At 45.4% G+C, this 15,947-nt stretch overlaps 1 protein-coding gene across 1 annotated transcript in view; it reads left to right on the top strand.

Moving 5' to 3' along the window:
* IL15RA (interleukin 15 receptor subunit alpha) overlaps window positions 1-15,947 on the top strand; it is a 237,522-nt gene that overhangs the window by 22,067 nt on the left and 199,508 nt on the right. Inside the window, exons 2-4 of the mRNA XM_083461531.1 lie at window positions 7,319-7,510; window positions 10,702-10,746; window positions 11,423-11,794. Of these exons, the coding sequence (XP_083317657.1) occupies window positions 7,319-7,510; window positions 10,702-10,746; window positions 11,423-11,794 (609 nt within the window). The remainder of the gene's footprint in view (window positions 1-7,318; window positions 7,511-10,701; window positions 10,747-11,422; window positions 11,795-15,947) is intronic.

Genomic DNA, 15,947 nt, shown 5'->3' with positions numbered 1-15,947 from the left:
GCAGCAGCGGGAGACCCCATTAGCTAAAGTGATACCTCAGGTTAAGAACAGTTTCAGGTTAAGAACGGAACTCCAGAACGAATTAAGTTCTTAACCCGAGGTACCACTGTACATTGTTTATTGCTTTCATTTTATGGATCAGTGGTCTTGTTAGATAGTAAAATCCATATTAAATTGCTGTTTTAGGGGTTGTTTTTAAAAGTCTGGGAGGGATTAATCCATTTCACATTGCTTTCTATGGGAAAGTGCGCCTTGGTGTTGGAATGCTTTGGTTTTGGAACGGACCTCCGGAACGGATTAAGTTTGAGAACCAAGGTACCACTGTATTGGTTTTGGGGTTCAAACAGGCCACAACTTTATCAGTTGAAGATGTGAACTGTTTGGCCTACACTTTGGGGGAAGCCAGCACTATTCCATCAGCTGTAAGTGCATCAAACCATCTATGGAAGGGGTGCACTATGACCCATATCAAATAGGGGAACACCCCAAGGGGTTCCCAATGGAGGAGTGCTGTGGCCGAAACCCTGCCTAGACATTGGAGCTCTCCTCCCAGATATTTTTAACGGAATACCCTTTATGCAGGAGGGGCGGGCAGAGGCTATAATCTCCCCTCCAGCCAAAACCTAGACTTCCCCAAAGTTGTGACGATTGCTATGAGGTAGGCGAAAGCCAGATGGCCAGTGCTGATTTTCCTCCTCCTCTTCCTCTTCTTCTTCTTCTTCTTCTTCTTCTTCGAATCATAGAATCATAGAGTTGGAAGAGACCACAAGGGCCATTGAGTCCAACCCCCTGCCAAGCAGGAAACACCATCAGAGCATTCCTGACATATGGTTGTCAAGCCTCTGCTTAAAGACCTCCAAAGAAGGAGAATCCACCACACTCCTTGGCAGCAAATTCCACTGTCAAACAGCTCTTACTGTCAGGAAGTTCTTCCTAATGTTTAGGTGGAATCTTCTTTCTTGTAGTTTGGATCCATTGCTCCGTGTCCGCTTCTCTGGAGCAGCAGAAAACATCCTTTCTCCCTCCTCTATGTGACATCCTTTTATATATTTGAACATGGCTATCATATCACCCCTTAACCTCCTCTTCTCCAGGCTAAACATGCCCAGCTCCCTTAGCCGTTCCTCATAAGGCATCGTTTCCAGACCTTGGACCATTTTGGTTGCCCTCTCCTCTGGACACGTTCCAGTTTGTCAGTGTCCTTCTTGAACTGTGGTGCCCAGAACTGGACACAGTACTCCAGGTGAGGTCTGACCAGAGCAGAACACAGTGGCACTATTACTTCCCTTGATGCTATACTCCTATTGATGCAGCCCAGGATTGCATTGGCTTTTTTAGCTGCCGCGTCACACTGTTGACTCATGTCAAGTTTGTGGTCAACCAAGACTCCTAGATCCTTTTCACATGTACTGCTCTCAAGCCAGGTGTCACCCATCTTGTATTTGTGCCTCTCATTTTTTTTGCCCAAGTGCAATACTTTACATTTCTCCCTGCTAAAATTCATCATCTTCTTCTTCTTCTATTTATTTTCAGGGGCAGCCTCAACATTGCGCATGACCTCTAATCAAAAGGGGGATGTCACAATTTCACCCTGTTTCATTCCAAGATGTTTCTGCCTTTGAGAGATCCCAGATTTATTTCCCCCCAATGCTCTCCTTTAACCTTTCCTGAAACAGCTGTCTGAGCTTTTCCTGAAAGTAGTAAAGGAAAACCATTGAGGTTACCACCCAGATGCAAGCAGCTGGAGTTGCTGAACCAGATGGCTTCCATTTGCAATACAGTGGTACCTTGGGTGACAGACGCTTCAGGTTACAGACTCCGCTAACCCAGAAATAGTACCTCAGGTTAAGAACTTTGCTTCAGGATGAGAACAGAAATCGTGCTCCGGCAGCAGCGGGAGGCCCCATTAGCTAAAGTGGTGCTTCAGGTTAAGAACAGTTTCAGGTTAAGAACGAATTAAGTACTTAACTGTATAGCAAGCCCTTTGTCTCTCTTCTAACCCAATGCCCCTGATCAGATATTGTACAGTCCTCTCCCCACCTTGAGCCACCATAAACATTCTCTCAGCGCTGGGTGGAAACTTCCAGGCACTTAATGGATTAGGATTATTTTGCTTTTTGTTGATGTTGGTTTTGCTGCTGTTTTGTTGGGTTTCTTTTATAAGATATCGTTGGGCTTCCTCCTCCCCCCTCCCCCCGCTGATTTTGTGCTATTTTATGCTTTTAAAAGTTTGGGAGCGCCACATGTGTCAGCAGCCTAATAAATTGAAATAGTAAATAAATAAAAATAAATTGCCCAGCTTTCTGCAGAATAAAGGTAAAGGACCCCTGACAGTTAAGTCCAGTCACGAACAACTCTGGGGCTGAGGCGCTCATCTCACTTTACCGGCTGAGGGAGCTGACGTTTGTCCGCAGACAATTTTTCCGGGTCATGTGGCCAGTATGACTAAGCCACTTCTGGTGAAACCAGAGCAGCGCATGGAAACGCCGTTTACCTTCCCACCGGAGTGGTACCTATTTATCTACCTGCACTTTGACGTGCTTTCGAACTGCTAGGTTGGCAGGAGCAGGGACCGAGCAACGGGAGCTCACCCCGTCGCGGGAACTCGAACCACCAACCTTCTGATCAGCAAGCCCAAGAGGCTTAGTGGTTTAGACCACAGCGCCACCCGCATTCCTAATGCAGTTGCAGGAAGAGCAAAGGGACATAAACTTCCAGCACTTGTTTTACGCATGAGTAACACACAATCTGTGCTCGATCAAATAAATCCTAGCATGAGAAAGGGCCATTAATTCCTCAGCTGGTATATTTGATTGGCGGTTCAAATCTGCACGACGGGGTGAGCTCCCGTTGCTTTGTCCCATCTCCTACCGACGTAGCAGTTTGAAAGCACACCAGTGCAAGTAGATAAATAGGTACCACTACGGCGGGAAGATAAACGGCATTTCTGTGCGCTCTCGTTTCCATCACGGTGTCCCGTTGCGCCAGAAGCGGTTTAGTCCTGCTGGCCACATGACCCGGAAAGCTGTCTGTGGACAAACGCCGGCTCTCTCGGCCTGAAAGCGAGATGAGCGCTGCACCCCATAGTCGAATTCGACTGGACTTAACCGTCCACGGGCCCTTAAACTTAATACGTGCTAGTTTTAGTTTTAGATCCAGAACAGTGAAGGTAATCTGAAATGATTACCTTTCGTTCATTTACGCATTGCGCAAAGATACGCTTGCTGTGTTTTGGTCCTGTGTCGTTTTATTATAAATAATAACATACGGTAAATAAATAATTTTTATTTATATCCCGCCCTCCCCAGCCGAAGCCGGGCTCAGGGCAGCTAACAACAATAAAATAATACAACATTCTAAAATCAGTAGTAGATAGGTAGCCGTGTTGGTCTGCCATAGTCAAAATAAAAAAAATTCCTTCCAGTAGCACCTTAAAGACCAACTAAGTTAGTTCTTGGTATGAGCTTTCGTGTGCATGCACACTTCTTCAGATACACACTGTAGGAGACTCTTGAGAGTCCCATGGACTGCAAGAAGATCAAACCTATCCATTCTGAAGGAAATCAGCCCTGAGTGCTCACTGGAAGGACAGATCCTGAAGCTGAGGCTCCAAGACTTTGGCCACCTCATGAGAAGAGAAGACTCCCTGGAAAAGACCCTGATGTTGGGAAAGATGGAGGGCACAAGGAGAAGGGGACGACAGAGGACGAGATGGTGGGACAGTGTTCTCGAAGAGACCAGCATGAGTTTGACCAAACTGCGGGAGGCAGTGGAAGACAGGAATGCCTGGCTTGCTCTGGTCATGGGGTCATGAAGAGTCGGACATGACTAAACGACTAAACAACAACATAAAACATACATTTCCTGTGTGCCTTTCCCCTAAAGGCCAGAGTTTCCCCAATAGCAAACTGCCACAATTCCTTATACCACAGACTCAACAGGTTTCATCCACCTGTCCTGAATCTTCTGGCACTGAGCTCTGTTGGAGGTCCATGAATTCTGGCATTAAGAGAGAGGGAGGAAAACATTCAGCAAACATTCCTCCATCCCCAGCAACACCTTGCATTTGGCAGGTAACAAACACCCTGGCTCCCAGCGCAGATTGCTGAGCGGGGATGTAAAAGGTCAGCAAGGTCATAATAAATCAGTTTTTTTCCAAAGGGGTGGGAGGAAGGACCTGCGGAAAAAGATGCGCACCCACCCCAAAAGGGAGGTACCCCAGCTGTGCTGGCAAGCCTTTCACTGTCGATGCATTCCTGCCTTTCCTTTGCAAGATGTGTCTTTCCTTAAAAAACAAAACAAAAAAACCAGCCCACAACTCTTCGTACATAAACTTGGAGAGTTACATCCCAGAGGTATTTTGGCCCCGTTCCATTAACATTACGCCATTCGTTCTACTTCTAAAGTTCAGGGCGCGAGTGCCGATGCTTATCTAATCCAGCTTGGCCCCCCACGTGCTCTCGAGGGAAGTTATCGCCAGGCTTGGGGGAAGCCCAGTGTTTGGAGAAGTACAAATCTACAGGAATGCCAAAAACAGACCCGTGGGAACTGAGTGTGCTCAGTTTGTGTGTGTGTGTGTGTGCGTGTGTGTGTATAATAACAGAAAGCTGGGTGGGAGGAGGAATAGCGTGAAATAGACTCCGCACTGCGACATTTTGTCGCAGCGCTCGCTTGCCTTCTTACAAAAAATGTGCTAACCTCTACAATGTGTTCTGTAATACACTATGCAGTCATACCTCGGGTTACAGCCGCTTCAGGTTGCGTTTTTTTGGGTTATGGACTGCCAAAACCCGGAAGTACAGGAACAGGTAAACGGCTAAATCACGCTTTGCGCAGAAGCACAAAATTGCAACCCGAGCGTCCACTGTATTACTTTGAAAGGAAGTCTTTCCTTCTGTTTTGCAGAAGAAAGGGGTTCCCTGCCCTCTGGTCTCTCTGCTATTCCACCCCTGCCCCCCCCCCCAATTCCTGGTACCAAGCGGTCTGTATATCTTAGTCATTTTCAGAGGTTATGCTCGAGGTGCCCCCGCAAAGTGGGTGGGTGGCAACAAGAGAAGACGGGGCCTCCTCAGTTATGGCCCCAAGCCTCAGGAATTCCCTCCCCAGGGTGCCCAGCCGGACACCAGCATTGTTATCCTTCCAGTACGAGGCAGGGATCCTCCTTTGGAGAATTGAGACGCGGCAGAGGCTGTGACATCTTTAAGAAATATGGTTTATTCACCTATTTACACCTTCGGTTGGCATGGAGCGAGTTCAGATTTTACAGCACGGTCCACTCAAGAGGGGCTTGTCCCCCACAGCAGTGTAGCCCTGGAGTCCAAGGCATCTCTCCCAGCGGAAACGGCGTTTACCTTCCCGCCACAGTGGTACCTATTTATCTACTTGTACCGGCATGCTTTCGAACTGCTAGGTTGGCAGGAGCTGGGACCAAGCAACGGGAGTTCACCCCGTCACAGGGATTCGAACCGCCAACCTTCTGATCGGCAAGTCCTAGGCTCTGTGGTTTAACCCACAGCACCACCCACGTCCCTGTCTTTGTATGCTAGCTGCCTTTAAAAATGATTTTTATGGGAGAACGCAAAGGCTTTTGCCTCCTTAGCTGTGGGTTCTTTTTAGCCATGAGCTGAGGATGAAAATGGCATATATCTGGGCTGGCTAGTACCTATGGCCCTCTAAACATGGTGGAGACTGTTGTAGCTTTAAGAAATACAGTTTATTCACCTATTTACACCTTCAGTCTGCATGTAGGGAGTCCAGATCTTACAACATGGTCATTTCAAGAGAGGCTTGTCCCCTACAGCAGTCCAAGGCATCTCTCCCAGACAGCCTTCAGCCAGCCTGCCCAAGATGGATCCCAGTCTTTCTTCTCTCCCTTTCTTCTTCCCAGCACACCTTGCTAAAGACTCTCTTTTCCTGTCACCTCACACCCGGTTACCCCGGCAACCTTCCAACCCCCCCAGTGTCTGTTCACATCTCACGGCCAAGGGGGAAAGGACAGTTTTCTTTCATTGCCCATGGCCCTCAATGGCCCTGAATTGTTCCTTAATGGCCCTAGCTTGGCCAAGTCGTTTTGCTTTGGCTGGCCCAGGAATTCCTCTGCCAGTAGGAAAAAGACAAGTTACGGAACCGAGAAAATACACAAAACAAATGAAATACAGTCATACCTTGGGTTGAATGTGCTTCGGGTTGAGCGCGTTTGAGTTGCGCTCCGCGGCAACCCGGAAGTAACGGATCGCGTTACTTCTGGGTTTCGCCATTCACGCATGTGCAGACACTCAAAAGGACGTCATGCGCGGAAGCGGCAAAATGCGCCCTGCGCACGCATGCCATCGCGGCTTATGTTGCATTCAGGATGTGAACAGGGCTCCAGAAAGGATCCTGTTTGTATCCCGAGGTACCACTGTACTGTGAAAATCCCTGAAACGAGGAGTAATCGACTAGAAATATTATCTTATGGAAATAAACTAAATAAAAAACAAAAAGTTTAAGAGAAAGCTTAGAAAAACCTAGAATTGAACAAAGCCTTAATGGGATGCCAGCTACGAACCTCGTTTCACTGAACTATTCTGTTTCCTCAGAAGGAAATAGAGAAATCTTAAACCTTAAATGACCAAATTCAAAGAAAGGGGGTAAAACTCCCAAAAATTCTGAAGTATTATAATCCTAGCTCAGCCTAGGTGAAGCAAAGCGCAGTACAGTGGTACCTCGGGTTAAGTACTTAATTCGTTCTTAACCTGAAACTGTTCTTAACCTGAAGCACCACTAATGGGGCCTCCTGCTGCTGCCGCGCCTCCGGAGCCCGATTTCTGTTCTCATCCTGAAGCAAAGTTCTTAACCTGAAGCACTATTTCTGGGTTAGCGGAGTCTGTAACCTGAAGCGTATGTAACCTGTAATAAAGGATTAAGGACTCAAAGGTACAGTTTCTAAAACTGAGTTTACAAAAAAGGTTTGAAAACCTAAATGGCAAGTTTTAGACACAGCCCAACTTGAAGAAAGCCAAGCACAGTAACAAAGAGTTGAGGACTCAGCTGTGGAAATTTTTGTATTGCTTTTACACAAAGGTTTCAAAAACCTAAATGGCACAAATTCAAAGAAAGGAATACAAGATAAGCTGTTTTAGATTTTAAACAAACTCAAGAACAGGGCTGAAACGCTCCCCTGAGTTTACAAAAAAGGAATTCTTCTGCAGCTTGTCTTTCTCCCACCGCATCCCAGATAATCCGCATCTTGCCATTTATTAATTTCTAGGGGTTAGGGGTGTCGTCCCCCCCACCTAAATCTATTAACAACCCGCTCTTCTTGTGCCCTTGCCTTTAGCCCCAGGTAACTGCGGTGAGCCCCCCCAGGTACAAAATGCAGAGGTTCCTAAAGGGAGCGGCGACAGCAACAAACTGCGGTACTCGTGCGTCAAGAATTACAAGAGGAAAGCAGGAACGTCCAATCTGGCCGTGTGCAGGGAGAACAACACAACGAAAAAGTTTCAATGGGAGATGAACCTGAGCTGCATCCGTAAGTAGTACCTGCGTTCTGTGTGATGGGGCTCATAATAATAATAATAATAATTTATTATTTATACCCCGCCCATCTGGCTGGGTTTCCCTAGCCACTCTGGGCAGCTTCCAACAAAACACTAAAATACAATAAGCTATTAAACATTGAAAGCTTCCCTAAACAGGGCTGCCTTCAGATGTCTTCTAAAAGTCTGGTAGTTATTTTTCTCTTTGACATCTGGTGGGAGGGCGTTCCACAGGGCGGGTGCCACCACCGAGAAGGCCCTCTGCCTGGTTCCCTGCAACTTGGCTTCTCGCAGCGAGGGAACCGCCAGAAGGCCCTCAGAGCTGGACCTCAGTGTCCGGGCAGAACGATGGATGTGGAGACGCTCCTTCAGGTATACTAGACCAAGGCCGTTTAGGGCTTTAAAGGTCAGCACCAACACTTTGAATTGTGCTCGGAAACGTACTGGGAGCCAATGTAGATCTTTCAAGACCGGTGTTATATGGTCTTGTCGGCTGCTCCTAGTCACCAGTCTGGCTGCCGCATTCTGGATTAGTTGTAGTTTCCGGGTCACCTTCAAAGGTAGCCCCACGTAGAGCGCATTGCAGTAGTCCAAGCGGAGAGATAACTAGAGCATGCACCACTCTGGCGAGACAGTCTGCGGGCAGGGAGGGTCTCATCCTACGTCTCAGATGGAGCTGGTAGAAAGCCGCCCTGGACACAGAACTGACTTGTGCCTCCATGGTGAGCTCAGGGCTCACCTAGGCTCACCTTCTCACCTGTGAACCTGTTCCGGTATTAAGATCCACAAAGCCCTCCCCCTCCGTCGGTCTCTCAAAGTCATGGCTGACCGCAGCCGCGTCCAGGTAGAGGTGTCCCAGAATTCTGTCAGAATGGGTAGCAACTCCGGAAATGGCAGCAGTCCGCGTCTTGGTGGATTTGATTTAAATCAAATCGATTTAAATCATGATTTAAATCACTAGTCAGTAAGACTTGATTTAAATCACTAGTCAGCAAGACTTGATTTAAATTTTATTTATTTATTTATCTTTACAGAAAGGCTCATTCTTGCTGGTATAATCTTAACGTTTACAACCAGATGAAGGTTTCCTTTTTGGAAGGATAAATTTTCAGAGCAGTTTTTTACAGTTCTATCAAAAATTACTGATTTGGTTATGCTATCAGAAATACATAGACACATAATTACGAAATTATGGTGAGGTTTAATAAGTTAACTGTTTATATTTGGACAACTTTTCTGCTGTACTTTATTGGAAGGAGAAAAAATAGCCATTTCCTTAAAAACAATTTATTTTACTAAAGCAATAACATTATAGCATATGTATGCACGTTTGTTAACTAATGTGGTTAAACTTTTTTTTAAAAAAAACCCTTAAACTGAGTTTTGACACACAAGAAAAACTTAAAACAAATCCTTATTTCCTGTTGAATAGCCTTTAGACTATAATGTAACCTAAATAGAAAACTATCTTTAGAAAAATTTCTGATTGGGTTAGAAATACAAAGACAGGTAATTATGAAATTGCTGTTTATATTTGGGCAACATTTCTGCTGTACTGTATTGGAAGGAGAAAAATAATCATTTCCTTAATAATAATTTTTTTAAAAAATTATTTAACTAAAGCAATAACATTATAGCATATGTATCCATGTTTGTTAACTGATGTAGTTAAACGGTTTAAAAAACAAAGAACAAAACTTAGACGGAGTTTTAGCACACATGAAAAACTCAAATCCTTATTTCTTGATGAATAGCCTTTGGACTATAATGTAACTTGAATAGAAAACTAACTTTAGAAATATTTTTCCTCCAAAAGCATTTTATTTTAAAAATCTGATTTTATTTTTTTAAAAAAATCCAATTTAAATAAAAAAAATCTGATTTAAATAAAAAGTATCCTTTTTTAAAAAAAATCATTGATTTTTATCCACCCTGGTCCGTGTGTCCATCTGCAAGCAGGAACAAAAATCAAGGAAGTGATCAACATTTGCTGACCTCATTTCCTGCCCCTCCCCTAACCCAAACTCACTGCTGTTGATTTTTCAGCCTGCAAAACAATACATTATTGCTTCCCTCCCCTTGGAAATAAACATAACGATAGTTAATTATATTATTAAACGTGACCACAGGAAACACCAACTTTTTTTGCAGAACCCGAACTGCAGCAGAATAGAAGCGGCGCTGCGTGTGGCAGATATAGAGCAGGCCAAAAAATGATGCCATTTCACATCCTGATTTCTTTGCATGGAGATCACACCACATGATATCTCATCAAGAATCGGGCACTCACACTTCCCATGCATGGTTTTATATCCCTCCATCAAGTCCCTGCTTACGCAACACCTTTTGCTAAGCCAAAAAGAGAGAGGCCTGAATTGGAATTCCCACATAGGAATTTGTATGCCAATGTGAAGACACCTTAGAAGTTGTTTGGGTATTTTTGTTTTTTATTTTACAATCAAGTGATATATACGTTGCACGGTTAAATAAAATAAGACTAGCAAAACAGCAATATAAAAGCATGTAAAACTGTTAGAATTCCTGCTCCATGATTGCAGTCATGGGATTATTGTCTTTCACATGACGTGATATGTTTTGACTCCACAGAGTAGGAAGTGACGGAGACAGGATGTTTGTGTTACTGTGTTCCGTGAAGTGGGACTATTGTCCTTTGTTCCTTTTCTCTTTGCTGTGCGATGCTAGAGAGAGATGGAGCCATGTTGCAGTGCTCCATGTGTGTTTATATGTAAATAAAGTCGATTAGCCAAAATGCTGAGTTGCTGAGGTCTGTCACGCAAGCTGCGCAAACTCTGCGGATCCCTAAGTGTGCCAGTGTTGGTTGGCATCGGTCGCTGGGATGTTTGGGCTGAAGAAAGTTAATGAAGCTCCCGAACAATCGACCAGGAGGGAGGGAACATGCCAGTCGGGCATGTGTCTCTGCCAGGGTCCTACTTGAGTGTAGGCTGAACTCCTGACAATGGTTATAAAGCAGAAATTCAGGACGTTCATACAGATGAAAACGGGATCTGATCTTATGGGTCATTATTTGGGTTTATAGTTGAGCCGGTGAAATTTCTCCCTGAAACTTCAAGGAGATAGGTTCTGCACTGCTGTAAATGCAGTCCTGATGACAAGCTAATTTTGGCTTCTCCTCTTCTCAATTCCTCTTTTCTTTCTCAACAAGGAGACCCTTCCCTGCCTGCCACCACAACAGAAGATCCCAGAAGAGGTAGGACCAATTGCTTTGTTGTCTCTGCTCGTCACCACTGGGTGACAAACGTGTTTTTGGAGTAACACCACTGTGGTGTAGTGGTTAAGAGCGATAGACTCGTAATCTGGGGAACCAGGTTCGCTTCCCCGCTCCTCCACATGCAGCTGCTGGGTGACCTTGGGCTAGTCACACTTCTCTGAAGTCTCTCAGCCCCACTCACCTCACAGAGTGTTTGTTGTGGGGAAGGAAGGGAAAGGAGAATGTTAGACGCTTTGAGACTCCCTAGGGTAGTGATAAAGCGGGATAGCAAATCCAAACTACTACTACTACTACTACTACTACTCTTCTTCTTCTTCTTCTTCTTCTTCTTCTTCTTCTTCTTCTTCTTCTTCTTCTTCTAACAGATTTCAGGCCTGGGACACAAATTAGGCAAGTGCCCTCTCCCGACGAAAATAAAATTAAGAAAATAAAAATGCTGACTTAATTCACAAGTAGCAGAAATGGGAAAGTAGGTATTTAGGAACAAACGGCGACCCACAGACCAGCCGTTTGCTCCGAGTAAGCGCTAAAAAGTGGTTCTCCCCAGGGGGAAGCAGTGGGGCGAGAGGAATTATGGAGACGCGCTCGTGTTAACACAGCTTCATGGCCTGTCCCAGAAACATACATATGAAACTTTACTTACCCCATGTTGTAGAGGCAGAAACTTCCACCCCAGCGACTCCGCAGGCTGCTGGTGTTAACACTTCGGTGGCCTCCGCCGCAGCCCCATATGGCAGCGAGACCCCCTCGCCATCAGCCTCAATCGCCACACTGCTCAGGACTGCTAAACCAACTAGGCCTGGCAGGACAACGGCAACCACCAGCGCCCCAGAGGTTGGCAGACACACTCCTGGCATGGTCAGTGAAAGCTCGGCGAAATGCGAAAGCGCCACCGTGAAAGCCTCGCAGCCCACGACTAGCAAGCGCCTCTCAGCAGGAGACAGAACGACAGCTGTGACGCCCAGGAGAGTCTCAGGGGTCACCCCAGAGCCAAGCGTTCCGGTGCCTCCGATCGAGAGACAAACAGGTTTGTCACTGGCAGCTGAAGTAGTTCATCTCATTGTTGCAGCCTCTGCATTAACCATCCTTTCCACGTCCTCCTTCGTTTCATGTTCTTCCCAAGTTAATATACTAATACAGTGGTGCCTCGCAAGACGAAAAGAATCTGTTCTGTGATTCTCTTCGTCTAGCGGTTTTTTCGTCTTGCGAAGCAAGCCCATTGACGGATTAGCGGATTAGCGCTATTAGCGACTTTTAGCGGCTTATCTGCTGATCGGATCAGCTGATAAGTGGCTTAGCGGCTTAGAAAAAGGGGGGAGGGGAAAAAACCAGCAGGAACTCGCAAGACATTGTCGTCTTGCGAAGCAAGCCCATAGGAAATTCGTTTTGCGAAGCACCTCCAAAACGGAAAACTCTTTCGTCTAGCGAGTTTTCCGTCTTGTGAGGCATTCGTCTTGTGGGGCACCACTGTATTCTTGCGTTTATCCCATATCTGTGTCTGCTTTCCGTCTCCTGGACTCTTCGGGTACTTCCAGACTACAGTGGTACCTTGGTTCTTAAACTTAATCCGGTCCAAAACCAATGCGTTCCAAAACCAAGGCGCGCTTTCCCATAGAAAGTAATGCAAAATGGATTCATCCGTTCTAGGCTTTTAAAAACAATCCCTGAAACAGCAATTTAACATTTTTGCAGTCACACAATCAATCAATCAATCAATCAATCGGTAGCTGAACAGGGTTCGACACAGTCACAAAAACAAATGAACCGAGAAAGCCTCAAAAACGCAAAATAAACAGCAAAAACAAAAGCGCCAAACTTAATCTGCTCCGCAAGTCCGTTTGACTTCCGAAATGTTCAGAAACCAAGGTGCAGCTTCTGATTGGTGCAGGTACCCGGAAACAGCCGCATCGGACGTTCAGCTTCCGAAAAATGTTCAAAAACCAAAACAGTACCACTGTATTGCTAGTTGGCAAATTCAGGTGACATAATTCTGGTCGATTAGGAGGCCTTGCGCAACAAATGCACCCCCCCCCCAATTTGGACTCTCCCTGCCCTGGGATAAGAAAGTGATTGAGCTTGCAGTGATGCAATCTCATCTAACCTCGCTGAAATCAGGGTGAATTCTCAGTAGTTGGTGGTCTGGAAGCATCCATAGAGTTCGGAGATCTTGCTCCCCTATCCACCAGCTCCCTTTAATGCTGAACTCGCTGCTAAGGATGGCAGGATTTTTCCATTTACACAGCTTCTCATTTTTCCAATCTTAAATTCAGTTTTCCACATTTCTACAGCAATTCGCAATTTTTCAAAAAAAAATCCTCGTGAAAATTCACCAGTGTTTTGGGTGTGAATTTCTCCTAGTAAGCATATCCTTGTAAGCAGTTTCCTCTAATATAATTCACTTCTCAATAATATATTAATTTTACGCACTTTTCCCCATAATGCGTTCATGTTGGTAAAATGCAGAACTGCATTGCAAAATTCAGGAAAGTGCAAATTTTGATGGGCAGCTGTCTTTCAGTTCACATATTGCTTCGGAAAGTGTGGATTTGGCCAATTTGCCTTTAAATGAGAACTGAATCCAATTTCTCTGAAAGGAGACCCCAAGGCAGATCTACGCCATACCTCCATTTCTGCAATCCCCAGCATCCATATCAGACTACAGTTCCCAGGATTCTTTGGGTGAAATCACGTGCTTTGGAGGTGTGTGGGATGGACTCACTTCCTGCAAGGCAACGGGATTGGAACCCAAGAGTCACAGTGTCAGTTGGAAAAGAAAAACAGGGAAAGGGGGTGCGATGACTGACTTGAGACCCTCACCACTTGCTATATCCTCAAGACGTGACTAGCTGGCTAGAACCCTGAACAAGAGCACTTCTGTTGGGGACTGATGGCATGCTGCAACATTTTGTTGTGGGACCTGAACAGTAGTTCCTTTGCACCCAGGTTTTTGTAGCCACCTCTGAATTTGAAATTTCCCAGTAGGTTTCCGAGCACAATTGCAAGTGTTGGTGCTGACCTTTAAAGCCCTAAATGGCCTCGGTCTAGGTCCGGCTCCGAGGGCCTTCTGGTGGTTCCCTCATTGCGAGAAGTGAGGTTAGAGGGAACCAGGCAGAGGGCCTTCTCGGTGGTGGCTCCTGCCTTGTGGAACACCCTCCCTTCAGATGTGAAGGAAATAAGCAACTATCCTATTTTTAAAAGACATCTGAAGGCAGCCCTGTTTAGGGAAGTTTTTAATGTTTAATGCTGTATTGTTTTTAACACTCGATTGGGAGCCGCCCAGAGTGGCTGGGGAAACTCAGCCAGATGGGCGGGGTATTAAAAAAAAATTATTATTATTATAAAAGAATAGCGGTTCCCTCACTACGAGAAGCCAAGTTACAGGGAACCAGGCAGTGGGCCTTCTCGGTAGTGGCGCCTGCCCTGTGGAACGCCCTCCCACCAGATGTCAAAGAGAAAAATAACTACCAAACTTTTAGAAGACATCTGAAGGCAGCCCTGTTTAGGGAAGCTTTTAATGTTTAATAGACTATTGTATTTTAGTGTTCTGTTGGGAGCCGCCCAGAGTGGCTGGGGAAACCCAGCCAGATGGGCAGGGTATAAATAAATTATTATTATTATTATTATTATTATTATTATTATTATTATTATTATTATTTCAGTCATTTGGGTAGTTTGTTAGGTGGGGGCTGGGAGAGAACCATCCTTGGAACCGTGAAGGGTTGCTACCCCTCAGTGCTGACAATCACTGCAAGCAATAGCCTCCAGAAGATCAAAAGAGACTACGAGGCTCTGGGCAGGAAATTGAAGCAACTAAATGCACAAATTGTCATCTCATCTGTCTTCCCAGTTGAACGACGTGGCCCAGGGAGAGAGGGAAAAATAGTGGAAGTGAACAGCTGGCTTCGCAAATGGTGTAAACAGGAACGGTTTGGATTCTTAGATCACGGACTGCAGTTTCTTGAAGATGGACTTCTGGCAAGCGATGGGCTGCACCTCACAATGGTTGGGAGAAATGTTTTTGCCAGAAATCTCAGAAACCTCATCAGGAGGGCTTTAAACTGACTAATGTGGGGGAGGGAGACAGTGCTCCTGAAGGTAGGAGTCTATCAATTGATGAAGATGATCATCCAAATGTCATAGACCAAATGGAGCAAACAGCACGCAGACCTAGTGGTGGGAGGAAAAAAATCCTTAAATAAGAGACACGGGGGAATGATTAATGGACTTCAATGTCTGTACACTAATGCGCAAAGCATGGGAAATAAACAAGATGAGCTTGAGCTCTTGGTACAGCAAACTAAATATGACATAATAGGCATCACTGAAACCTGGTGGGATAAGTCCCACGATTGGAATGTAATAATGGGGGGATACAATCTATTTCAGAGAAACAGACCAGACAAGAAAGGAGGAGGAGTGGCGTTATATGTCAGGGATGTGTATACCTGTAAAGAGATCCAAGATTTAGAACCTCAAAGCCAAAGTGAGAGCATTTGGGTCAAAATTAAGGGAGAGAAGAATAACAGTGACCTCATTGTGGGAGTTTACTATAGATCCCCAAGCCAAACGGAGGACATAGATGATGCCTTCCTGGAACAGATGGCCAAGCATGCAAAAGGAAGGGAGATAGTAGTAATGGGGGACTTCAATTACCCGGATATTTGTTGGATGTCAAACTCAGCCAAGAGCATAAGGTCAAACAGATTCCTCACTGGCCTTGCAGACAACTTCATTGTCCAGAAAGTGGGAGAAGCAACAAGAGGAACAGCCACTTTAGATCTGGTCCTAACCAATGTTGATGACCTGGTTAGTGGGGTAGAAGTGGAAGGATCATTAGGCGCGAGTGATCATGCTCTTCTGAAGTTTACTATACAGCGGAAAGGAGCAGCCAAGCATACTAGGACTCAATTTCTTTACTTTAAGAAAACCGACTTCATAAAACTTAGGGAAGTGCTGGGTGAGATCCCATGGACAGTAATACTAAAAGGAAAGGGAGTTCATGATGGCTGGGAGTTGGTTAAGAGGGAGATAGTAAAAGTACAACGTCAGGCAATACCAATGAGACGGAAACATGGAAGGTGCCTAAAGAAGCCAGGGTGGCTATCTAAAGAACTTTTAACTGAGTTAAGATTAAAAAAGGATGTGTACAAAAAATGGAAAAGGGAGGAAACCACCAAAGA

The sequence above is a fragment of the Podarcis liolepis genome, assembly GCF_965112155.1.
Source record: "Podarcis liolepis genome assembly, chromosome: 10".
NCBI classification, from domain to species: Eukaryota; Metazoa; Chordata; class Lepidosauria; order Squamata; family Lacertidae; genus Podarcis; species Podarcis liolepis.
This window is presented reverse-complemented; position numbering and strand designations above follow the sequence as displayed.